The sequence below is a fragment of the Gadus chalcogrammus genome, chromosome 18, assembly GCF_026213295.1.
Source record: "Gadus chalcogrammus isolate NIFS_2021 chromosome 18, NIFS_Gcha_1.0, whole genome shotgun sequence".
NCBI lineage: Eukaryota > Metazoa > Chordata > Actinopteri > Gadiformes > Gadidae > Gadus > Gadus chalcogrammus.
In genome coordinates, this window is record NC_079429.1 from 16934819 (window position 1) to 16961250 (window position 26432).

Genomic DNA, 26432 nt, shown 5'->3' on the forward strand with positions numbered 1-26432 from the left:
ACGGCGACAGCATTCAACCTGTAACAGAGTGAAACTGAGTTCAGGTAGACCTGCATTGTTGTGAAGTGAAATTGCAAACATAACACATTGTGTGTGTGTGTGTGTGTGTGTGTGTGTGTGTGTGTGTGTGTGTGTGTGTGTGTGTGTGTGTGTGTGTGTGTGTGTGTGTGCGTGTGTGCGCGCGTGTGCGTGCGTGCGTGTGTGTGTGTTTGTTTGTGCTCCCTCATGACTGCGAGCGTGCGTGCTTGCGAGCGTGTGTGAACGAGGCTTCCCCTTGCATTTGGCTCTATCTAGTGGTCAAAGTACCACATTGCACGACTGAAATGCTTTTGCACTCTAGTGAAGCCTTTACTGCAGGGTTCTTAACTTAAGCCCAATTATTTTGTACAAGATTGACCTATAATGATAGGCCTTCTTATATAGCTGTACTTCAGATAATACATATTCACAAATGGGGAGTTGAATGTTTTCTTTGATTCTAGATTTGGAATTTAACATTTTAGAATTATGTTAGACTTATGGTAGGCAGGTTGGGCCCTTTTCAAAGAGAGTTGGCAGCACTCATTATTGCTCTGCTACTTTTGTGTACCAGGGCGAAAGAAGTAGACTTTTCTTCACTGGTTTAGTCTGCTTCCCTCGCCCTGGTACATCAAGTAGCAGATCCATAGTGTTACGGGCGACAACTGTGATTGACCCAAGATGACGCCTCTGTTAACAGCAGTCTGTTGCCATGCAGACCAAAGCAGTTGGGTTAACCAACCAGAGCTAAATCATTGACTCTGTTTAGCTTAACAGACTTAACAACTTATGAATGGAATGTGTTTCACAGCAACACGCAAGCTCACCACGACGAACGAGTAGGCCTACTTAGTTTACACGTGTAGGATTTAGGAGTACTTTCTCTGAACCCTGTTTGTTTGTGGACGTGCATGCTTCTTATGGGGTTCGGAGAGACACTCCAAACGGGCCCGACAGAAGGCTGAGAGGAAGTGATAGGTGAAGACCACGAGTCTTCACCGAGCTTGACGTTTCATGTCCTCAAACTGAGGGTCACAGCTTCCTCTCAGACGTAACCCAGAGGTGACAACCTCGTTGCGGTTTGCAACATGCAGAACCATGGTTAGTGACTGGGGTGTTGCAGTAAGGTTCCAGTAAAGATAAAGCATGTATGAGGTTTAGGATTTGATGTCTGAGTTTCAAGTATATCGGCCCTGCTGTCCATATGCCTTTCTGGTTCTTCTGAGTTATTAATAGATGAGTGCGATGGGAGGTCAAACCCCATTTGAGGAAGGAAGGAAGATGATGGTGCAGAATGCATGCGATTCTGTTTCCATTGTCCGTTTAATGTTATTTTAGTTTTGAACGTTTAAAATAGCGATACTTGGAAATTCACTAAGAAAGGGGCCGCATTAAAACTCTTTCTATTTGTGTGCACCCGCACAAAAACACCCACGCACACACATACACACACACACACACACACACACACACACACACACACACACACACACACACACACACACACACACACACACACACACACACACAGACACAGACACAGACACACACGGAAAATAATAGGAAAACAATAATATCGGCACAAAATCAATAAGAAGTTCCCAATAACAAATATCATTGTGAAGCTCAAATTGTGTGGGTAGGCTACTTGCACTCATACAAAACGTTTCAATGTCCATTTCTTAGCAGCTGTTAGGGTAGATGTGTGGGCCAGCCTGGCCAGGTCATGTGGGCAGGTTAGTCAATTTTGATGTAAAATAATAAGTCACGACCACTTGAGGATTCCTCGCAGACTTTTCCACCACCAAACCACCTGTGACGCCCATTCCTGCAACACACGATCCTGATCTTCCTGTGGGGATCCACCGCTCCGGGTTTTGACGACCACCACTCCACTCTCTCCAGCTCATTTGGTCGCGATGCCAGAAAGCAACCCAAATCAGTCCGCTACTTTCTGACCAGGGCGCACACATTCCTCCTATTCCTTCGAGCAAATGCGCCTTCCCACCAGTGACATCTCAACACACTTTTTTGGTTTGCACATCCGCAGAAAAGGCTGTCTGTGAGACTGTAGTTCGTGTCTACTTTTAAAGCTACAATATAGTAACAACCACACTCACTGACACTACATCACTACAGCCTATTCGCAAATAGTCAAAGGATATTGCCCTGCATCATGTCGAACGAAGAAGCACCGATCCAACAACAGCAAGTGGACCTGGAGAAGACCCCAGAACCTGCAGAACCCAAACCCGCAGAACCCCACCCGGCTCCAGCCGAGGAGCCCCAGCAGCCAGCGGCGGCGCCTAGTGCTGACGATGCCCAAGAAGAGAGCCACACGTTCCGCGCCCTGGTCCTCACCGGCCACGGGGGCTACGACAAGATCAAGCTCCAGGTCAAGACCCAGAGGATGGCGGCGGGGAGCGGCGAGCTGCTGGTCCGGGTGAAGGCGTGCGGGCTGAACTTTGCCGAGCTGATGGGCCGCCAGGGGCTGTACGACGCGCTGGCCTCCCCGCCCGTCACCATGGGCATGGAGTGCTCCGGGGTGGTGGAGGCCGCCGGGGAGGACGTGGAAGACAGGAAAGTGAGTCTGGATCAATGTCATTGTGTCGTGTTTGTGTAGTCTACATTTGCAAGTTATTTTCTGGATCAATGTTATTGGGTCATGTTTTTGTATATCCAACAGATTTTCTGGATCAATGTTATTTTGTCATGTGAATATAGACTACATATAAAAGTGGTTTTAATAAGGGAAAAGTGGAAGACATTGTGTGAAAGTTCAACTAGGTTCTGTTAAAAAAGCTGGATGAAAAGTACTACATGGAAGAGAGCAGCCCCACCCAAACATCCATCTGACTGATCGATGCTTCATGGTGTGTTTGTGGTCTGTGTAATGGCTTCGGCAGTAATACTTGTTGCACATTTCTCCTTAGACTGCAGTCAGCGTTTCGAGGGTGTATTGAGTCTGCTTTTTTTCTTTCTTTTCTGCTGGATAAGACTTTTTGCAGCCAAGTCTGATGATGTGCTGTTCGTTTTACTCAGCCTCTTCTCACCCCCATTCTGCCTGATGCAAACAGACCGATCTTAACTCAATGTCTAAACACCTCTGTTAAAACCAAATGTGTCTGCTGTAACGCTGCCACTAACGTTGACTGTTATAGTCCTAATCATTCATTATTTTTATGAATGACAGGATAATAGTTTCATTTCTATTGTGTATATCTTTATGAGCACGTCCCCACAATATAAAACCGTGTTTATGTTTCGATTCATAGTTTTATACGCTCAATTATGAATATAGCATTGTTATTAAAGACTAAATGATGAATTAATCTTTGCAATAATTGATTAATAAATATTAATAGCAAGTGCGCATCTTCACAGCCAGAAACAATCACAGGTTATAAAAGGTATCGAAGATTATTAATGAGCTAAGAAGTGGTTCATCTGTGGCGCTATAATGCAATGATCAGTAGGGGTCGGTCGAATTAGTTAGTCTAGTGATTGAAAAGCACCGGATCAGCCCTGCTACAGACTTGACCTTTGAATACATAATAGATCTATGTCTTTCTTTTCAGGTGTGTCTGCGTACGTGTGTGTGCGTGTGCGTATGTGTGCGTGCGTTTGTGTGTGTGTCCATTCCTTTCATCAATTTCTACAATCTGTATTATGCATTCATGCCTGTTTCTGGGGGGGGGGGGTCTTGCTCTAGGAGGCTGACAGGGTGGTAGGCTGTGGACATTTGGTTAGGGCCCCAATCGAATGCCCTAACCTAGACCATCCGGGCCAATGGAAACAGACATATAGTAGTCATAGTCATATAATCAAATAGTCGCTGGCAGCAACTAGGTTTTTATCCCCCAAGCTATTGTGTGTGTGTGTGTGTGTGTGTGTGTGTGTGTGTGTGTGTGTGTGTGTGTGTGTGTGTGTGTGTGTGTGTGTGTGTGTGTGTGTGTGTGTGTGTGTGTGTGTGTGTGTGTGTGTGTGTGTGTCTCACTCTCCCTATCTGACCTGCCGCTTCACTCACTGCTCTGTGTGTGAGTGGTGTCTGTGTGCATGTGTCTTTTTCTTTGTCGTGCACGGAGAAGACGCCCTGTTTGGAGCCTCATTGTCAGCTTGGAAAATCCCCCCCTCACCTCTCTCTCTCCTATATTTCATCATCATCATCAACCTTCACAAGACTCTTATCTCCGCCTCCTTTCTCTCCATTTATCTCTCCCTCTCCCCCTCTCTAGCTCTCTCACTCTCTCCCTCCCTTTCTCAGTCCCTCTCTCTCTCTCTCTCTCTCTCTCTCTCTCTCTTCCTCCATTGCTCTCTCTCTCTCTCTCTCGCTCTCTCTCTCTCTCTCTCTCTCTTCCTCCATTGCTCTCTCTCTCTCTCTCTCTCTCTTTATATATATATATATATCTCACTCTCCCTCCCCCTCTCTGTCCCTCTTTATCTCTCTCTCTCCCTCTCTCTGTCCCTCTTTATCTCTCGTGCTCTCTCTTTCTCCATCTCTGTCCTTCTCTCTCCCTCTCCCTCTTCCCTCTTTCTCTCTCTCTCTCTCTCTCTCTCTCTCTCTCTCTCTCTCTCTCTCTCTCTCTCTCTCTCTCTCTCTCTCTCTCTCTCTCTCTCTCTCTCTCTCTCTCTCTCTGTCTCACTTTATCTCTTGCGCTCTCTCTTTCTCCATCTCTATCTTTCCCTCCATTGTCTCACTCCCTTCTATTCCTCCCTCCCGATCCCGCTGTCCTTCCTCACTCCCCTCTCCTTCCCTCCTTCCTTGGCCCCCCGCTCCTCCTCCGCCAGGAGTCCTCAGAGGGGAGCGCTGCATTCCAGCTCATGTTGTCATGAACAGCTGGGCCCAGACACCCCCATGACCCTAAACTGCTCCATTGGCTGCTAGTGACTTCTAACTAAACCCTTTACATTTACCAACTTGTTAACAGCTACATTGGACGTGTGTGTGTGTGTGTGTGTGTATGCGTGTGCGTGTACGTGTGTTAGTGTGTGTGTGTGTGAGTGCATGTTTATGCTGGCATAGGTGTAGGGGCATGCGTGTGTGTGTGTGTGTGTGTGTGTGTGTGTGTGTGTGTGTGTGTGTGTGTGTGTGTGTGTGTGTGTGTGTGTGTGTGTGTGTGTGTGTGTGTGTGTTCGTTTTGTGCAAGTGTGTTTGTGCATGCATAGCTGTGTGGGTTTATGTGTGCGCCTGCAACAGGAAGTGGATCTGACCTGGTGATGCTTAAGCCCTGGTAACAGGAAGCACTGGCTCCTTCTTCCAGCCATTCAGATCTTTTTCCTGTGGCCTTGGTGTGTCAGCCAGTGGAGCTTGATTGGTGATAAGTTTATATCGGTGTTATTGTAATATCACTATGCAGAAGAGGTCATGCTACATGTTCCATCACAGCAAAAATCCCAGTGTACATGGTACTCTATGGGTGTACATGTAACACTCACTTCGGGGTACATATAGGTCCAAGAGTTCAGTGTTCACTGAACACTGTTAGAAGTGCAAAATATGTACTCCAAATTTAGAGTTACATTTGAACACTTTGAGAGTGCAAATGTACTCTATTAGTGGTACTTTTGGGCACTCATTCAGTGCTTCCTTACACCTGCAGTGTAAACCTAGAACACCAGAGAGAAAGAATATGTACTCCAAGTCAGTGCTTTGTAGCACTTCGCAGAGCTGATTATTTAATACTTCTAGAGTGAGAATGTACTCTGACTGGTGTACAACCAACACCTTTGAGGTGAATTGTCAACACTTCATGAATGAATAGTCTACACATTAGATTCTTGAAAACATTTTTATTGATGCTGTTGTTGTTTTTACAGTGCATACATTTACTTTAATTTTTTTCGATCAAGAACCATATTTAGTTGTACATTTATGTAACCAACAACTTGAACAACTTGAACAAGCACAACTCGTCAACTTTTAACAGTGAAACATTTGTCATATCCCTCTCTCACATGAAAAGAATGAAAATTAGTTTAACATTTAGATGATGTAACTAACAACTTGAACTTGAAAGTTTAGAAAATAAAGAAAATAAAGGTGTGCCTGGCAACCAATCAACAAGTTGCTTACAGCAACACATGCACAGGCACCACATACTTGTCATCTCTGTCCAACCCATAAGTTGTTTGCAAATCAAATGGCTTAAACAAGCACAACTCATCAACTTTTAGAACTGAAATATTTTTGTCATTTCCCTGTCTCACATTAAAAGAATGAAAATGTTCTGCAAAACAAAGTGTTTCAAAGTCCTCTGCTAGAAGAAAATAGTCTCCATTAAGTAAAAAAATTTCTCTTATCAGGCTAAACACTGGCAAATCCTCTATGTTTGAGCAAACCAGAAGGCCTGGGCGATATTCTGTCCCAAAACAAGTGATCCAAGATGTCACATCAACTTCACAGTCCAAGTCAACCTGTAGTTCTTCAGCAATTATCTCACCATTTTCTATGGCATTGAGCTTAACGGTTTTCACTGGCCCACAGTCAATACTTTTGAAAGGTGTTGATTCCCAATGAAATGCTATAGACATCTGATGCTTTTTAGCCAACGACTTTGTTATATTTTTGAAATTTTTGATTGTGTTCTTGAAAAACCTATGCTTGGCTTCATATCGCATTGTCCAAACATGAAGAATTGGCCCTATTTTTCGAATGGACCTGGGATAATGAGTCATGAAATGATGTTTAGGAATCAGTTTGCGATGTGGATAAAGCTGTTTGAAAAGTTGATGATGTTCAACAATGAGATGCTTCAGACATACAGTCATGCCATCAGTAACGACTGGAGAAAATACGATGTTCATAATTTGCAACAGAAGCAGCAAGAGTCTCCAGTGTGCATTTCCTTCTTGTACAACATCTCCAAATATCAAGGGCATATTCCGGATCAAGCAAAATGTCTGAATGGCATTAAGACCAATGCCGTTTCCAGTCTGCTCCAAGTTGATTCTGGTTGGTCGGTTTTTTTCGCTCAACAAAGCCATAATTGTATGAATATATCCGGTTACAAACATCTGTCTTGGACATGATGTTGTCTGTGAGGTAACCAAAGAGCAACTTTAGCTCAAATTGCCCCACTCCTTCCAATATGTCATGCATAATGTCTACAGCATAGTTGTCAGAAACATGAAAGTACTGTAGATCATTGAGTAAACACGTTCGCTTCACTCCAAATGTTGAAGCCAGTGTAGGATCTGCCATGAGGTCATTGCAATGCTGAGCATGGAGGGCTTTATTGCGGAACGTTATTCTTGGATCATCATCACTAAAAACTGTCTGCGCGGTCTGTTTGTCTATCAGACAATAATGGCAAAAATAGTTGGCATTGAATGATTCAACATACCCAAGAAGTGTGTGCAATCCCAAATTGTCCCCAGTTACTTGAGCAATTGTGCCGCAAACTGGTTCATCAGAGAAAGGGAGTTCCACTCCTGTGCACTCAAGGACTTTCAGATCATGTACAAGAGGCTCCAAGATGGCATCAAATCCATACTTCTTTATATCAGCAGTGTGAAAAAGTGCCAGAAGATGAATATTCATTAGAGCTGAGTTTATCTTTGGAGACAGATTTCGTAAAACAAAGTATATACTTCCAATCTTATGGATACCATGCTTGGATCCAAGTGGGTTTGCCATTTCAAAATCGTCGTAGAATATCTGTATTTGGAGAGAGTTTGGTTTTTCAGAGAAAAGGGGGTGATCTTTAAAATAGTTCCCATCACAGAAATCTTTATAAACGCCTGTTTTCTCACAAGGCTGCAAAATATAATCACAAATATCCTTGTTGTGGAATATGAATTTCAGTGTTTCCAATAGAGGAATGTACACAAATTTGTCTGTAACAGGAACTTGTTCGTATGTGCCAGTGTCTCGATTCCTTCTGGTGTCATACCTCACTCCTAGAGCGACCTCAACAGGTTCTACAAGACGACATTTCTCACTGAAATATTTTTTCAATTTTGCCTCAGTGTTTAGTTTGCTAAATGGATTTTCAAGACTGTCAAAGTATTCATCAAATTTTGCTCTCATGCCCTCATCGGGTAGTAATTTTATCACATCTTCTTTAACAGTTGAATGCAATTCCTCTACAAGCTCCTCCATATTTGCAACAACAGTCTTTACAACATTAGTAGCCACACCACTGCTTTGGAGTTTTGCAATAAGGGATGCACACATTTCTTGGGTATGTTGCCTGTTCTCAATACAACTTTGAGAATTCACTGGTTGCTCTGAAATTAAAGTTGATACTGTTCGCTGATCATGTACAACAACTGAAGGAGTAACTGGTTCATTAATAGCTGGATCTAGAATTTCAGCATTATGCTTGCACTGAAGATGTTTTCTGAAGCCTGAAAAACTACAAAATCTGTGACGGCATCCATTCTGGTCACACACCAATTGAAACTGCTTACCAGGAAAAAAGGCATGGGAAACTTTGAGATGGCGGACCAACAGCTGAATGCTGTGAAAAGCGGATTTGCACACAAAGCATCCAAACATCATAAGTTCAGTTGAGGAGCTTTGCCCTGAGGTCCTTGACTCTGGGAGTTTCGTGAGAGAGTCCGATGTCAATGTTGTATATGGTGGTCTGCACAAATGTAAACATGCTGTTTAAGGCCTGGTCATAGGAGACACCAAACACATAATGTGCCTTGAAAAGTTCATCAAAGGCTGCGAGGGAAGACCTGGCATTGCAGGGAAGGAGCCCATTATCCATCGCAATGTAGTACTGATGGATGCTGTTTCTTGCCGTCCCAACTGCCAGGATGTAGGGCTGCCTCCGCTGGTCTGGACCAGAGTGTTCCTGAAGGCTGCGACTTGACTGTAAGATGACAAAAAGTACAACCTTTTTACTGATTTTATTTTCACAAGGCCTCGACATGGAGATGCACTGAAAAGAAACTGGTGCATTGCAAAAATAATTACCTCCACACCATTCATTCTTTAGAATTAAAAAAGGAACTTCAACTGAACTCTATCCTATGAGAAGTCGCTAACTGTTGTGTTTACATATCATCACTTGCAATTCCTTCTGGTATTTGTGGGACATCACTTGTCTAAGTGCTGGAGGTTTTGAAGACATTTAATTTCAGATATTTCCTAACTGAGGATTGTTCTATCCAGTATGCATGTTGAACAGTCATGCTACCGCATTTCTCTCTACCTGTGAGAAAATTCCCTTGCATCAAGTGAAAGGTACAATAATTAGCCAAAACATGTCTGTTTTGTTTGGTTACACTACTGCATATTAGATAGTTTAAAGGTCCCATGGCATGCCACCAGGTGTGGCGTGATTAGCTGGTACAAGCCGTTTTGGAAATCTTCCCCTTATGACATCACAGGTGGGCGTGTCCACCAAGATGTGTGCTGGATAGATCAGTCTACCAGCCTACTCAGTGGACTGTACCAAACGTTGCTCATCTATCTGTCACACATATTAGGTGGACACGCCCACCTGTGATGTCATAAGGGCCAGATTTCCAAAACGGCTTGTAGCGGCTAATCACGCCACACCTGGCGGCATGCCATGGGACCTTTAAAAAAAAATTCTCAGGATACAATTACCTTGTGAAATTTGACCACACGATCAACAGCTTCCCGGATACTGAGTTTAACCGCTCCCTTCTTTCCACTTGGAGTTGGTGGAAGGAGGTGCACCAGGAGGAGAAGTGAAGCCATGTCACTATCCCAACCTGAAGAGGAAGGGAGAGCATACTTTGAGCATGAAATACACCTGATGAAAGCACATGACACAACATAAAAGGTTCAAAAAGTTCTTGTCAATAAATAGTCAGCATCTAAAAAGGTGGCCAAATACAAACAGGTTATTTTATATCACTTACCTGGCACTTCATCATCCTCATCAGGGTTCTCCTCTGCAGACTGAATGAGGTAGTCAAGAAGGGGTGTCTTGTTGAGGTTTTTGGCTTGCTCTATTACTTTTACCTTCAGGAGTGTTCCCCATTTCTCAAGAAGTTTTGAAGAAGTCTCAGCACTAAACAACAGGTCAAAGTCCTGCAAGACCTAAAGGGGAGAAATTATGTGTAGGTTTATTTGATGGTGGTAGCAGTGGGCGGGAAATATCCTCAGCTTTGTGATGCTGTTTTTGACAGAATACATTTTAAACATAATTAACGTGAATTTACCAGGCCTTTCGTGTCAAGGAACCTTGGGAACAGTGTAAGAACTGTGCTGCATTGCTCAGGATCGTGGATCAGCTGTTGTCTGTGGTTGAAGGTTGCTTTCATTTTCATGAATATCTGTTCTTTGTCCGTGCTGTGTTTCAGTAGAGAAATGGCCTCGCAACATTGGTCTCCCTCCAGCTGGAGCTCTTTAGACACTTCTCTCTCCAACTGTGGTCCACTGCTGTTTGAGGTGTGAGAGCTCATTCTCCTAAATCCACTGCTACTGCTGCCACTGTTGAGGTCCCGCTGTGTGTTTTTAAGCTTCCATGCAATGTAGCCCTCGTTGCTATCTGCATCATAGAAATGTTCCTAAAAACAATAAAGTTGGAAAAAAAGAAAAAAAATTCAGCATGATTCAATATGGATACTGGTAGAAAGAATTGTTAAGATTTACCATCAAGAATATTAATTGATCCCTTGCTGCTTGTACACATAGCAAAGTTGGTAATAAAGAAGCCGTCCTACATTACTCCTAAGAAACTGCAAAAGTCTTGATAACTATAACATGAACATTTGAGTAACATTAACCACACTTAATATACCGGTACTCACATAGCCTTTTTTGGAGTAGGGGTCTTTTAGAGAAGGAAACAGTGTTACAATCCCCCATGCATACTGTGTTCTTTTGTCCTTTGGTGGAGCACGTCTGTGTGGAAAATGATAGGTTGCATTGACAGGAAAAATAAGAAAATCAGTATGGCAATTTACAATGGTCAAATACTATGAAAATACCATTCAATAAATCATGCACAGTAAAATATTTTACTTACCCATATTTTTCCACCATATCAGCAACAATGATGTTGACAAGTTCACGGCGTGTCCGGTCCTTAAATTCTCCTCTCATGGCATATTCTTTAAGTATCTTCTCCCCTCCAGGCTTTTGTTCCAGAACTCTCTTGACAAGCTTGACAACAGGAATAATAAAAAAGTAGATCAGCATAGCAAAAAATGTTATTCCAAAACATACAACATTTACAACATAAAGACAAATGTTCTCCAGAAAACAACACCTCTTTGGCCTGTGAAGAACTGTCATCAATATGCTGACTTTGTGTGGACTTCAAGATGGTGTCATCTGTGCACTGTCTTTTTGGAGACATTAGAAAGGAATTATCGATGGGCCATCTTTTTGAAGACATCAGAGAAGTATCACTCTCTGATGTGGGTGACGATAGTGACAAGGTGTCATTGCATGAGGATGGGACAGGAGAGTCTGAAAAGAGGGCACACAATATTTTTTAAAAACATTTTTCACTTGTGATTTCATTAATTGATCCACATGTTCTATTTAGAGGAGATGACTGGGTAGACAGGGAAAGTGTTTTCTTTTCCAGTTATAGATATGAGTTTTGATGGTTGATATGGCCACCTTTTAAGCACAACTCCTTTTTGGGAGGCAAAGTCGATTACAACGGCCACATGTTGCAACTGTAACCCTTCGATGGACAATACAATCAAATGACCATTTACCAGAGACTGAAAGAACATCAACAATCGTCCACAGGATGTCCGTTTTTTCCTCCAGGATGTCGGTGAAGACCTCTTCATCGACCTCTGTTCCAGTGTCATCCAGCACATATATGTCTGTCTCAGTGGAGATGCTGAACTTCACTTTAGCTTTGAATACAGAAAAAAGTTAATGAAGCCTGGAATGCATTTTACAGAGGTAAATAATGAGCTTTCAAGCTCTTTTATTATTGTAGTGTACCTGAATATTACATAATCCATGAAGCCCTCTCAATTCCCTATACAATGGCCACTCTGTGTTAGCTATCCAGAGTAGTTAAAGGCCATTTCCACTCATAATCAATGTTTGTCTCTGAAATCACGTCACCTATGATCAGTTCATCTCATACCATCCATACACCCAACTGCAGTGTGTTCTTTAGTTCAAGAAGCGATCATATTGTCAAGAAAGTTACATACAATAAAAAAAACGCTGCAAGTATATATTACCTATGTTACCGGTTCTAGTGTTAAATGTGGTACTCAAGTAACTTACCCTCTTTGAGAAATTCTGAATGTGAGTCTCCATTAAGTTTAATGTACTTCTTCTTTCCGTGGTATTGCACTTTGAACAGCATTGTTGTCGTCCTTCCACTATTACAACAACAACAACAAGTATTTGTGTATTTGATTTAGCATCACAAAACACAGGTCAGTATGACTGCAACATTTGATTTTGTATCGTTATTTTTTAACAGAATGGAACACTTTGAAGGTTACAAAAATAGCTGCCAGTTAGAACATTGGTTGTGCCATTAAGGAACTCTGGCTGGCACATGGCATGAACATGTAAAAAAAAAAAAAGGGAAACAGTTTTTCATCTAAACAAATATTCACCCGTGCAAAACAATAATATACAGCTGTAGGTTATGCTGCGTTCGAGTATTCTCTGCGAACCGACTCGGATCTCAGATCTGACGCCACGCCCACACTTCAAGCGTTTTATTATTTCGCTCGGTCGTTGGAGGAAAACATGGACGCCACCCGGAAAGCTGTTATCGCGGTAGCATTGGCAGAGGACCAGGCGAGCCATAGTCAAGTCAAGTTTATTTATATAGCACATTTAAAACAACAGTAGTTGACCAAAGTGCTGTACACAAATACAATATATTTGTGTACATAGGCAGAGATACGGACGCAGTAAGGTATTGCAGTAATACGAGTGATTGAAATTACCATTTAAACCACCAAAGTGGTCCAAGCACAATGAAAACAGTTCATACCAAGCACAATGAAAACAGTTCATACTGTTTGAACTTACAGTTCAAACAGTTCATTTCGCTCGGTCACCACTGAGTTCAACCGAGATGGCGAGATCGCCCCCCCCCCCTCCCCCTCTGTTCCATTTGGGAACATGTTTGGTTTAATTTCGCTTGTTTCGTATATTTTAATTAATTAACCGAGCCGTTGTTTATCCTCTTTGAAATAAATTCGTCTCACTCCGCCGTATGATTTTATTTAGCGGTATCCTCCATGCTTGTTGCGTTGTGAGAGGGTGGCGGGGGGGGGAATGAGGTGTCTTTGCACATGGCTCGTTCGGAAGGACAGAGTGGGAGGGGGAGGGGTCGCGCTCACACAGATCCCGCAGTCGGAACATGGCTGTCTCTTTGGTGCACTTTACCACCTTCTTTCACCTCGATCAAGGCTTTGGTGCTCTCCTTGAAAGAAGGTGGTAAAGTGCACCAAAGACACAGCCATGTTCCGACGGGATCCGTTTGCGAGTGGTGGTGACGTACATCATACACGTCGAGAGCAGCGGGAGTTGTAGTCCACAAAGCGCCCCACACAAAAACTAACCGTATCAAACTCCTTCCCGCTAAATTATAGTTTTCTTTGCATGAAAAATTATCATTTAAATCCACAAACAACATATGTGTAATCCGGGGCATATAAAGACTGGGATCAGTAAATAATTACTTTCTCTCCATTGACTCCCATACATTTTTTTCGGTCTCATAGGTCCCATGAGCAATGGCGATTTACGCGCAGGCGTTAGCTAAATTGAAGACATGTGCCTCATTAGCATTGGCCATTAGGTTTGACGTTAGCTAAAATCGTTAGCATTTATAAGTTGGTTATCAGATCTAAAAGACGAAGAAATGCTTAATATTCTGCATTCAGGGTTTCTGCAGGTTTGAACAAGTTAAATTTAAGACTTTAATACCTTCTTAAGACCCATTATGAATACAATTTCTGACCTATACGAAGTACACACGCACAACTAACTATGAAACATAGAAACCCTGTGCATTATTCACTTGGTACTTTTCTTACCTGTTACATTGCCGTGAAGTTCAAAAATGGCTTCGTTGATTCGATCCTCGTCTCTAGTCAACCAACCGTCTCTGCCGAAACAGTTTGCCGCGTAGTGTGGAAGAGGACAAACGGTCACATGTCTCTAGATTCAACCAATGAGAAGGCGCAGCGACCCAATGACGAATCGAAACCTAACCGTTGGACACTCAGGGAGTCCATCATCCTAAAATATACACTGAAATTACTCTACACCAGCATTATACTTAGAGACAACACCCAAGAGTGTTTCTGGTACACCCCAAAAAATGTACTTAGTGCCTTTTCAACACCAAAGTGTATAAAATCTACTCTGGTCATGAATACTCTGGGATTTTAACACTTTGGCATTTGCTGTGATGAGTCCATTGTGTTTTGCAGGAAGATACACAAGTTCCGTTTTTATTTGAATGTTTGAGATTTTTCATCTGCCTTCAGCAGATAAAAAAAATAAGTGCCTAGTGGCGATGTCTTGAGCTTTGTCTAGTCAGTGGTTGTTGACGGTGTGTGAGAGACGGTTAAAGATACTGATGGTCGCAAGCCTTTCTGCTCGTCTTAAAAAACTGTAATATCAACTGGTGAAATTTTTTGTTTGTGCCTTTACTGGTCTTTTCCACTATACTATACTGGCACGGTTCACTCTGGTTCGGTTCGCTACGGCACGGTATCATGGGATTAGCATTTCCATTACAACCGAGCTTCCCGCTTGAAGCTGTGTCTTTAACTGAAGACACACTTGTCTTTTGTCCATGACACAACACTCACACTTTCATTGCCTATTTAGTTTTATATCATAGCCCACCATGAAAATGGATGTTTTGTTATTTGCATTATCGATATGAATTTTTATATATTTGGGTTGTATTAGATGGACGGCGACACACAATGATATCCCTGATGATGAATTCAGATTGAATATATATCAATATTTCCTTTTTTTTGCTTCCTAATTCCAATAGCTCATTGAGAGACGATTTATTTAATATTAGACCTGTTTACAAAATGTCCTTGATGTTAGGGAAAAAACGTGTTTAATATCGATATCTGTGATCTACTAGTGTGAAACATTGTAATTGTCCAGTCTTTTCAACAAGACTAATCCGAACCAAATCTTTTCTATTTTGATCTGATTTATTTTCTGCAAGAGAATATCATCAAACTAACATCACCGCGGTGCTTACATAGTCATAGGAACGAACAGAATAAAAAAAAAAGAATCAAGCGATTGAGAACTCAAGCAATACTCTTTGTGCATGGAGATGCCTCTCATACATAAGAACATACAGTCATACAGAAAATCGTATTGTTTCCACATATCGACTAGCTACTCTTCCGTACCCTGATTTCAAACAATCTGTGGTGCCATCTTTCTAGACGTGTATCAAAAAGAAGCAGTTTTGACAAATAATGTACTGACACTGACTTCCTCTTGGCCAGTCTGACAAATTGCTTCATTGTACAGCTCGCACTACAAGAGATCAACAAAAATATCCGCAGAGACCACAGGGGAAATATCAATGAAAATGCTCGGACCGTGGTTCTGCCAATGTATGCTGCTGCCGTAGTGCGAATCAACAGCAGAGTCTATCGAATCATGCTACCCCAGCAAACAAATGCTTCCTTATGTGTTTGGTAGCGTATTTGATCTGTAGACCAAGTGCCTGTTTCAAACGATGCTCCCACTAGGCGCAGACTGGATCTGGAAGAGGGGGATGCAATCATGGGGGCTCTCGCACCACACCACCAAATCAGAGCTGGCAACCTTGTGATTTCGTACCGAAGATTGGTTTGCGACACCAATTCAGCCGTATATTGCGTGTAGAGTATGCCTGGTATTACAATACAGACAGAAAGACATAAGCAGTCGACAGACCTATCAGATTGACAGGGTTAATTTGACCCCAGGCTGAAATCAGGATCTAATGGCCATCTGAAGGGTTGTAGGTCTACCACCGGACATGTCTAGGGTCTCGTTGACTTCCTTCATCTAAGATTGTCTTGAATAAAATATGAAGCGGCAACTTATCCTGAGGACATCATCTGCAGACTGAAGCATCTGCAGACAAGGCCAGTCCTGGCGAGAAAACACTTAAACCTTTATCGACGTCGGCAGCAAGAAGACTGTTGGCATTATAATGTTGGCCTCATTGTTTGAAAGGATAACAAGAATATCCTCACACATAATCAATAAAGTTGACATTAAAGATATAATATGTAACATTTAGGCATTTAGGCAAATATTAACAAAATGACGAGACCGTTGTTAAACATTTGATTGAGTTGTGTACTTGTGTTTCCAACAATGTTCGTTTTTTTGGAGGTTTTCTGCCTGAATCACGTCAGATAGATTATAACCGGCAATGTTGGTGAAGACTAGAACTCCCACGATCCATCGCTATTTCGCAACGTCATCAAACAAAGTCTTTGAATCAGCCAGGGTTGGAGATTCAATATTCAAAGCTAAGAATGTCAACACACACACCCTAATGCATGTCTACTCTTCCTTCCCCTCATCTCCCTCCCCATCGCCCTGTCCTCACCTCCCACCCCTTACTCCTCTTCCTCCCACATCCATCCCACCCCTCCCCTCTCCCGATCTCTTCCCCCTCACCTCTCGCCCCTCCTCCCCCTCCCGCCGCAGGCCGGTGACCGGGTCATCGTGCTGAGCAGCAGTGGCCTGTGGCAGGAGCTGGTGGTGGTGGCGGCTGACCAGACCTTCCTCATGCCCGACGCCATGAGCTTCCAGGAGGCAGCGGCGCTGCCCGTGAACTACCTCACCGCCCACATGATGCTCTTCGAGATGGCCAACCTCCGGCCCGGCAAGAGCGTCCTGGTCCACATGGCTGCAGGTAGGAGGCACCGGGAGGTGGAGGGAGGCTAAGGGTGCAGGGGAGACGTTGTAGAACGCTAGGGTGCTAGTAGGGGGTGAGGGGAGGCTAGGGTGCAAGTGAGATGGTGCAGAACGCTAGGGTGCTAGGCTAGGCTATAGTACGCTAGGTACAGATAGGAGGCACCAGGTGGTTATGGGAGGCTAAGGGTGCAGGGGAGACGTTGTAGAACGCTATGGTACAGGTCGCAGGCAATAGTACGCTAGGTTCAGGTAGGAGGCTATTGTAACGGCTGAGTGAGCAGCAGGGGAAAGGACTCAAAAGGAAGGGAGGCAAAAGTCTGGGTAGAAACAATGGTCCTTACCAGCGGATTGGTCTGTACACGGGAAATCAGTGAATCAGGCAAACCATCCGGCAGGGTGACGGCAAAGACGTAATCGGGAGCAAACGAGCAGGAATCAGAAAACCAGGACCCATGAATAACACTAGGAAAATGCTGGGACCAAAGACAAACTGGCACAGAGGAAGGTAAACACGCTGACTAAATACATGTGTGAATGTGTGTGTGAACTGCTGTAAGTCGCTTTGGATAAGCATCGTCAAATTCTGTTAATGTTGTAGGACGTTATAGGCGGCTAGGCACAGGGAGGATGTTACAGACACTAGGACGCAGCTATGAAGTTCTAAGGTTTTATAGGACGTTATAGGAGGCTAGGTACAGGGAGCCGGTTAGAGGACCGAGCAGCCCGGCTCTTATGGTTCTACTGCACACCCTGCGTAGACAGCCGCGGGCATCAGGACACATGAAACCCTACCCATCTCCCACCAGAGACTGAAACTCATCTGTTCAGACTGCCTCTTGGCCCTCGGCCCCAAACTAATTTCAAATATTGCCCCCACTCTTTCTTCTATTGTAGCACTTGAAGCAGTATGCTTATTCAATGGCTTTTTATGGACCTGCATGATTCATGCACTTCTTGGGTTGTGTCTTCATTACTGAATGCACTTATTGTAAGTCACTTTGGAGAAAAGCGTCAGCTCAATACATATCATGTAATGTAGGACTTGCGGGGTGAAGGTGGAACTGGTTGGGTGGTAGTTCTGGGTTCGAAACCAACGTTTTGGAGTCAACCTGTAGGGATCCTAGAGCCAGAAGCCCATGCCTTCTTATTAATGACATACAAAGATGGTAACTGCTGCATGACTCAATTGTAAACTGGTAGGTCTGTAGTCCTCAGGTAGGAGGTCAGGCCAAAGGTTCACTTACACTCCGCCCATAGGCCCACTGAGGGTTTCAACAGCGGTTGCTTGATGTATACTGCTATGTGCGTTACAGGTATACCAGACTTCAGGGACTTCCGGTGAACTTTAGATTGTGAACATGATGCATTATACCAACAAACATAACTGACACCTCAGGGTGGTGTTTCCACTTGGCAGAAATAAAGAGGATGCAGGCAAACCACATTACTTAAGTGTGTGTGTGTGTGTGTGTGTGTGTGTGTGTGTGTGTGTGTGTGTGTGTGTGTGTGTGTGTGTGTGTGTGTGTGTGTGTGTGTGTGTGTGTGTGTGTGTGTGTGTCAGTTTGTGTCAGTTTGTTTATGCAGTATAGATAATGTACTCTTTCAGTCAGTTGGAACACGGCCTGGTTGAATGTCCTGCTCGTCAACCCATTGTGGCCCCTCAAAGCACTTTTCCACCTAATGTCAAACACACTCCCTCCCACACACTCTTTCCCAGACGGGGCCCGGGATCTAACCCAAAGTCCTCCACCAGCTGGGGCCCTACCTGCTCCGTGGGTCTTATTCAGCCAGGGGCCGTCTGGTGGCTGGGGGGGGGGGGGGGAACCGAGGGTGGTCTCTGATCTCCAGGGCCTTTCTGTTGCGTCATTTCTTCAAACAAATAAAACAGAGATAATGGCCTTAAATTATTCCAATAGCATCCAAATGATTGAATTAAAGGCATTAAGGGATGGATTAATGAAAGGCAGGTTTCATGTTCCACTGTCCAATGCTTTCTGCTTCTGTGATCACGGGTCTAAATGCGGCCACTTGCCACACATCAAGTGAGCTGCCAAGAGATCATAGGTGAAGATTTTTAGAGAGCCGTGTATGCGTGTGTGTGCGACTATGTGTGTGTGTGTGTGTGCGACTGTGTGTGTGTTCGACTGTCTGTCTGTGTGTTCATGTGATTGTGTGTGTGTGTGTGTGCGACAGTGTGTGTGCCTGTGTGTTTGTGTGTGAGAGAGACTGTGTGTGTGTGTGTGTGTGTGTGTGTGTTTGTGTGTGTGTGTATGTGTGTGTGTGTGTGTGTGTGTGTGTGTGTGTGTGTGTGTGTGTGTGTGTGTGTGTGTGTGTGTGTGTGTGTGTGTGTGTGTGTGTGTGCGTGAGTGCGTGTGTGTGTGTGCACCTTTGATAGCCCAGCCTGCTTGCAACTCCTATAAAATTATAAATTATTATCAGAGGCTACTGTTGCTCTAGCAACCTGTGACATTTGAAAGAAAAAGGCTGTTGAATGTTTAACTAAACTCTTATCTGGTCTACTTGTGTCCAGACTGGCTTTACAATGCCAGTGCTGTCAGAAATACTGACTCATACAGGTATTATGTGCCGCCTAACTACCATGTTAAAGAGTCACTGCAGCGTGCTTTATACGAGTGTGCTGCCCCCTACAGGCGGATACCGCTCAGCGATTTACCAATGCTACACACTGAAAAAGATGGAATTGTGTTTTTGACATCCGTTGACTGGTCTGGATTGAAACAGTTTGATTCTTATAAGCCCACCCATTTAAAAGCCTATCCACTGTCTGATTTGCAGTGGTCACCGGTGTTGTTCTCAAATTGTCCCCTTTCTAAGATCGCTCAGCCCATGGTGGTACTGTAACCCGATCCCTAACGTCCTCCACTTACCTGTAGGCGCCCTTGAGCGAGACACACGGACGCTCTGCCAATTCCTAATATTTGAACGATCAAAGTGGTTGTTTTTACAGAAACAGAGTCGATGTCGCAGACCCCGATTGTTTCACATCACGCGTGTTTGGCTCACAACACGCTTGGCTTGTGTGAGAACACAACCGAGCGTGTCGCGTGTCTCCACTCCAACGACGTGCGTCTTAACGCACCCGGAATGCCTTTGGAGGAGAGCGTCTCCCTAACACAGGCCTGATGGTTGGCAGGCGGCGTGGGCATCGCGGCCACCCAGCTGTGCCAGACGGTCCCCGGGGTGACGGTGTTCGGCACGGCGTCGGCCAGCAAGCACGAGACCATCCTGCAGGGCGGGCTGAGCCACGCCATCGACTACCGCACCAAGGACTACGTGGAGGAGATCCGCAACATCAGCCCCGCGGGTGAGGAGCGGGGGGGGGGGTTGTGGTGGTTAGAGTGGGAGTGTGATCTGCTATACCCAACGCATCACACGGTGCACTGATGTAGCAGGGGGGGTTTGTGGCTGGAGTCTGTGTTGTACTTGAAAATGCATTATTTTGCATCTGTCCCGACATGGCCTTAAGCTTTGGGCTTTCACTGTCAGCTTGCAAAGGGGATGGCTTTGACCCCCGATGTCTATCCTTCTGGGGCGATGTTCCCTCATCCCTACCTGCTTCTTAATTACACGGATCTGAGCTTACTGTCAGCTTGATAAACTGTATAATCGACATGTGCATCTATGGCAAAGTATATCTACAGCTCAGCATTTCATGTCACAATTATTTTATCCAAAATAATTGCAATTCACAATATTATCACGATAAACATGCTTAGAACTGTTCATAAGGCACTAAAACATACTGGAATCACTTTACCTGACATTTTGTGTTGTTTTTTTCTATTGTGATCCACGATTATATTCTATATCATACCATCTGCCAAGTTGATTTGATTTATTCCACACTTGAGTGAACAGGTTTTTTTCAGCACTAGAATATTTAATGATTGATGACAAATATATAGATTTATTTCCGAGGCACACAGGATTCAGGTCTAACAGTCACAACATTCACTCATAGTCTCTCTCTCTCTCTCTCTCTCTCTCTCTCTCTCTCTCTCTCTCTCTCTCTCTCTCTCTCTCTCTCTCTCTCTCTCTCTCTCTCTCTCTCTCTCTCTCTCTCTCTCTCTCTCTCTCTCTCTCTCTCTCTCTCTCTCTCTCTCTCTCTCTCTCTCTCTCTCTCTCTCTCTCTCTCTCTCTCTCTCTCTCTCTCTCTCTCTCTCTCTCTCTCTCTCTCCAGGACTTGATATTGTGCTGGACCCACTCGGAGGCTCGGATACCAACAAAGGCTTTGGACTGTTAAAACCAATGGGAACCATCGTCGTCTTCGGTAAAACATGCACTAGTGTAACAAAAATCCCTCTCACTCTCTGAATGGCTTCTCACGTGCGTGTCTCTGTCTCTGATTGGCGGCCTCAGGTGCAGCCAACTGTGTGACCGGGCAGAAGAAGAACCTGCTGGCCATCGCCAAGACGTGGTACAACCAGCTGTCCATCAGCACCATGAAGCTGATGCAGGCCAACAAGTCGGTGTGTGGCTTCCACCTGGGCTACATGAAGGACTTCAGTCTCATCAGGACCACCATGGAGACCTTGCTGGGCCTTTACGCCGAGGGGAAGATCAAGCCCCGCATTGACTCCACCTACCACTTCGAAGAGGTCGGAATCAAACAGGCTTTTGTCTATGCTGTGTTTCCTTTATGTTGTTGTTGGTGAGAAACGTTGTTTCTTTGATTATTTGAGAGGTTGCCGAGAAGGATAGTTAAAGGCCCAATCCAATTTCTACCCCTTACCCCTCCCCCTTGTTTTGAAGGGGTAAGGGGAAGGGGTAAGGGGTAGAAATGGGATTGGGCCTTAGGCCAATTATTATTATTATTATTATTATTATTATTTCTACCCCTTATACACTTCAAAACAAGGGGGAGGGGTAAGGGGAAGGGGTAGGGGGTAGAAATGGGGTCGGGCCTAATTGTTGGCTTCTGGGTTTGAACCCTACTGTCAGAAGTCTACCTGTAGACTAGTCTACCTGTAGACTAGAACAGCACCTGTTCTTGAGCACAATTTGTAACTCCTATCTGCGATCTCTATGTGATCTAAAAGATTAACTGTAAATATATGCAGATTCTTTCTTAATCACATTGTAATTCTGTGCTTTAGTCATTAACTTATCGATGTTATTAAGATTAAGTTGACTCACAGCATGACCTGGTGCGATCACCATTACCGTTACCCTGATGGGTTGTGCTTTCGTTTGCTTTTTTTGTTGAGTTTTGGTTTTGGTTTTGTTTAAAGGGGCCTCGATAGAGTACGCCATTCCTCCTAACTTCTGAGTTGAGACAGAGCCCTAGATTATGACCCAGACCTCATATGCAAACAGTTAAAAATAGATGAATAAACAAATGCAGTGAGTGAGCGATGGAATCAAAACAAAAGTCACGCACAAAGAGCAATTATTTACCGTAAACCCTCTCTGTCATATAAAATAATGAGTAGCCATAAAAACAACATAATCAACCAAACATCGCAACGTTATTTCTCAAAATGACAGAAATCAAATTTAGAGAAGAAATATTAATAATTATGAATATTATAATTATCTTATCTTCCTGATAACCTGCAATACCCTCGCGGACAACAGGTTGGTATAGACCAGTGCCGGCGGTGGCGGTAGCGTCGAGAGAGACCCGCTGCGGTCGGAGCTGTGCAAGCGCCACGACGAGCTGGTTTGATCATGGCTGACTCCCTGCCGCACCCCGCTCCCCTCCCCCACTGAGGCTAACTCATACGTACATGTGAGGGGTCAGCCGCACGGGCCGCGCAGTCTGACGCTGGAGTCTGTCTGCGCTGCCTGTTTGTGTGTGTATGTGTGTGTGTGTGTATGTGCACTTGTGTGTATGTGCGTGTGTGTGCGTGCGCACGTGTGTGCGTGTGAGTGTGCATATGTGTGTGCGTGTGTTTGTGTGTGTTTCTGTGTGTGTGTCTGTGTGTGTGTAGTTGCGCTTGTGTGTGTGGGTTTGTGTGTGTAGTTGCTCTTGTGTGTGTGTGTGTGTGTGTGTGTGTGTGTGTGTAGTTGCTCTTGTGTGTGTGTGTGTGTGTGTGTGTGTGTGTGTGGGATTGTGTGTGTGTGTGTGTGTGTGTGTGTGTGTGTGTGTGTGTGTGTGTGATTGTGTGTGTCGGGGCACAGTTGGTGCTGAATCACCTCTGTTGCGGATCACAGGAAATGCAAAGCAGAAAAAAAACAAGTGACACAAACAACGTGATTAGCGGGGGATGAGGAGCCGAGGTGATACACACATTCATTCATCCCGACCTCCATTAAGGAGACAAGGACCGTCGCCCCCGACGACGGACCGATGGAGCCGTGGTCTCCTCCGCTGTTTCCATCACCTGCCGTCGTCTGACTCTCTCTCTCTCTCAGCGCCGACCCTCCCCGCGTCACACGGTTGTTCCGACAGCCGTTGCTAGGCGACGGTCGTTGTTGCCGTGGCATCGGCGATTAGGGGTGGGTGGAGGTGGGTGGGGTCGGGGGTTGGGGGGATGTTTGCGGTTGAGTTCCCTGGGTGGGGGGGTTTGGAAGGGTGGGGGTTGAGTAAGGCTGCATGACTTGTTGCTCGGGAATCACATCGCCGCTGTTATCTCCGTCATCATCTTCTGCCTTCCAGGAAGAAACCGACACAAATAATATAATAGATGGCCTCATTTCATGGAAAGGGCCTTTTCTATGGTAATAGCTGGCTTCAGAAACAACATATTGTGCGGTGTGAAATGTACGCAGCAAGGGATATACACACACATTACATTAAATACCATCATTCCACATTTTATATATTATATATATATTTACAGTGATTAAAATACTGTTGAATTAAGAAGCATTTGGCATCAAATTTATCGATTTACATAATCTTGCCTTTATTACCATCATCTATAAAACGTTTATTTTCATGTCTGCTTGAATGTCAGACTCGGTTGAGCAAAGATCTAGATTACGGAATCATGGTATTTATTTAATCAGTTTAAACACCTTCTTTCCTTCTTTAATCTTCGTCTTCACTTACAGGACGATGGGTTTTTGAAGCAGAATTTCAGGACTTATTTGATTTGAATGGCGTTCCGGTTGATGTAATATCCTTTATTAAATGAACGAAGGCTGACCATTGGGTATACGTTACAGGAAGTGGTTGAAGCTAGGAGGTGAGATTGGATTTACGTGGAAGTCAATAGAAGAAGAGAAGCTGCATTTATTTTCCCTCCCTATTGACTTCCATTGACTTCTAGTTGAACCAAGAGGCCATTCTGAGGAGCGATGTGAATCTCTAACCAGTAGTGTCGCTTGTTTGAATACAGAGGAAGCCCTTAGAAACTGTAACTATGTTCAAAGGCTTTGCAAATTGCCTTGACCTGAGTGGATCTGACCTATCTACACCCCCTTCCCCTTGCTCTCTACTGCTTTCTCTCTCTCCCTTGCTATCTCTAACTCACTCTTATCTGTCTTTATCTCCCATGTCACTGTCTCTCTTTCTTCTTCCCTCTCTCTCTCTCTCCTCAAAGGTGGCGGATGCCATGAGACGCATGCAAGAGCGACAGAATATAGGCAAAGTCCTCCTCCTCCCTGAACCCAAGAAAGAGGAGGAGAAGGTGCCGGAGAAAGAGGCGGAGAAGGAGGAGGAGAAGCCAGCCGAAGCCCCTGCCAGCCCCCAGGTGGAAGAGAAGGCCAAGCCCGAGGAGGCCAAAGAAGACCAGGGTTGAGAAGGAGAGTAATGGATGAATGCTCCTCTCTCCACCCCACTCCTGGTGCTCTTGACTACCCGTCTGTTGAAGGGGACGAATTTAACCCACGCCTGTATTTCTATTTGTCAGTATTTTACGAGTTCAGTTGCGTTGTAGTGCAATTTGTTTGTATTGGGTATTGTCCTGAAATACTTTGTATTGGTTGTTGAAGGAATGTTGGTGATAAATGAAGTAGGTAATGCCACAGAGTGTGAGTTTAATACTTCTAAGATCTGGTGCCGTTTTGATGTTGAGCGATTACTGGAGATTTACCACTGTTGTTCACCTGTTACCTGTGATTCATGGTTTATGTGCGCCTCCGGTTGCCATGTTGAGTTTTTCACTAACACAAGCGCAAATGTAATCAAATACTGTATTCTCTCCCGCATTCACCGTTTTGACCCTGCTATTGTACTGCTACATACCACTTCGAGATGCAACACCTGTGTTGAGAGAATGATCGAGGTATTTTGCCAGAAATATGAGCATTTAAAAACAACAGTGCCAAAGACAGATCCAGCATCAACATTGACAGATCGATTCGTGTCTCAATATGACTGACGTTGTAATGGTGAGTGTGTTTTGTGGATCTTTATTGGTATTAATTGGTGACGACCTTGATATTCTGTGTTAAATAGATGTACAAAATGAGTTGGGAGTCATGCGACGATGGTTCAAAACAGCATATTAATATGGTGTTATTTGAATCTACTTTATCTTGATCTGTGTATCATTACAAAGAGAAAGTTGTGTTCGAAAAAAGTGTTATTTTTTCAAGTTTTATGATGATGGAATTAAACTGAACGTTCAATTGACCAAGCCGCCCACCCTCCCATTTGTGCGCCTGACAGCTGCTAAATCCAGATGTTTAGACAAAACAACAGGACTTTTAACGCCATCTAAAAGAAGTGGTGGCATCCATGCAAAGGACCTCTTTGGTGACATTCACATCCAACTGCAATTTCATAATCGTCATAGGTTTAATGCCAGCGATGACGTTAGTCAGTTCAGTGTTTCCCACAGACCAAGGACCAATGTGTGGTGCGCGGGGGGGGGGGGGGGGGGGTGGCAGCGCAGCACGGCGGCGGCGCAGGCGCAGCACGGCGGCGCGGCCGTCAGTGAGTGCATGTAACTCCGCGTTTACATGCGGACACATCTGATTCGCATAGATGTGGAACAACAGCTCAATTGGAATAGAAAAGTATAATATATATACGCCTCAATCGGTTCGGAATACAATTCTATGCGGAATAGAATAGGTGGTGTAGTCCGCTATAAATACTTATTCCGATTAGTTTGGGGTTTAACTTGGAGCAGCTGCAGTAGTTCGCAATTGGTCCACTCTTTCTGTACTTTAATGCACACCGAACATTACCGCTGTCAAGGAAATTGGATTTATTGCCTGATTCACGTCTTTGATATTATCACTCCGTAGTAGTTACAGTAGTCCGGTAACTTATCAACCCTAGCGTGTCCGGTTGCTAAGCGACGGGTGACATCAGTGGGTTCATGTGTTAGCATCGTCGCTCTCGCTCCGTGTGTGTGTGTGTGTGTGTGTGTGTGTGAATGACAGGGAGAACGAGTGTTATGCAGAGATGAATGGACGGAACGATTTTTAGATTTCCAAATCGCGTTATTGAAAAAAAATATCAATATTTTTTTTTTTACAATTTAAAAAATAAAAAAAGACAGAATCAATTCGTGGTGCTCGATGTTGATTCTGTGGCGCCGCGCCACACAATGGTCTATGTATGGGAAACACTGCCCCTTTTTAAACATCGATATAGTGGGACATTTTTCATGATTAATTATTTTCACTGTACCTTGGTAAACGATACATTTTAACG

At 44.2% G+C, this 26432-nt stretch overlaps 2 protein-coding genes across 3 annotated transcripts; one reads left to right on the forward strand and one right to left on the reverse strand.

Moving 5' to 3' along the window:
- The first annotated feature begins 1891 nt into the window (after nucleotides 1-1891).
- On the forward strand, nucleotides 1892-25421 carry LOC130371117 (synaptic vesicle membrane protein VAT-1 homolog). Its single transcript, XM_056576767.1, has 6 exons — nucleotides 1892-2602; nucleotides 16646-16853; nucleotides 20010-20180; nucleotides 21057-21146; nucleotides 21236-21474; nucleotides 24367-25421. The coding sequence occupies exons 1-6, from the start codon at nucleotides 2195-2197 to the stop codon at nucleotides 24562-24564; spliced, it is 1314 nt and encodes a 437-aa protein (XP_056432742.1). The 5' UTR covers nucleotides 1892-2194; the 3' UTR covers nucleotides 24565-25421.
- Nucleotides 5450-14341, reverse strand: LOC130371116 (uncharacterized). Of its 2 annotated transcripts, XM_056576765.1 has the most exons (10): nucleotides 13987-14341; nucleotides 12209-12306; nucleotides 11677-11823; nucleotides 11217-11419; nucleotides 10974-11110; nucleotides 10756-10849; nucleotides 10165-10512; nucleotides 9862-10042; nucleotides 9584-9711; nucleotides 5451-8840 (listed from the first exon to the last, which is right to left on the reverse strand). In XM_056576765.1, exons 2-10 carry the CDS (start codon nucleotides 12288-12290, stop codon nucleotides 8526-8528), a joined length of 1635 nt encoding a protein of 544 aa, XP_056432740.1. In that variant the 5' UTR covers nucleotides 12291-12306; nucleotides 13987-14341; the 3' UTR covers nucleotides 5451-8525. The 2 variants fall into 2 exon arrangements, with proteins under 2 accessions (XP_056432741.1, XP_056432740.1); XM_056576766.1 differs by lacking the exon at nucleotides 13987-14341 and having other exon boundaries at nucleotides 5450-8840; nucleotides 12209-13026.
- Nucleotides 25422-26432: the final 1011 nt, after the last annotated feature.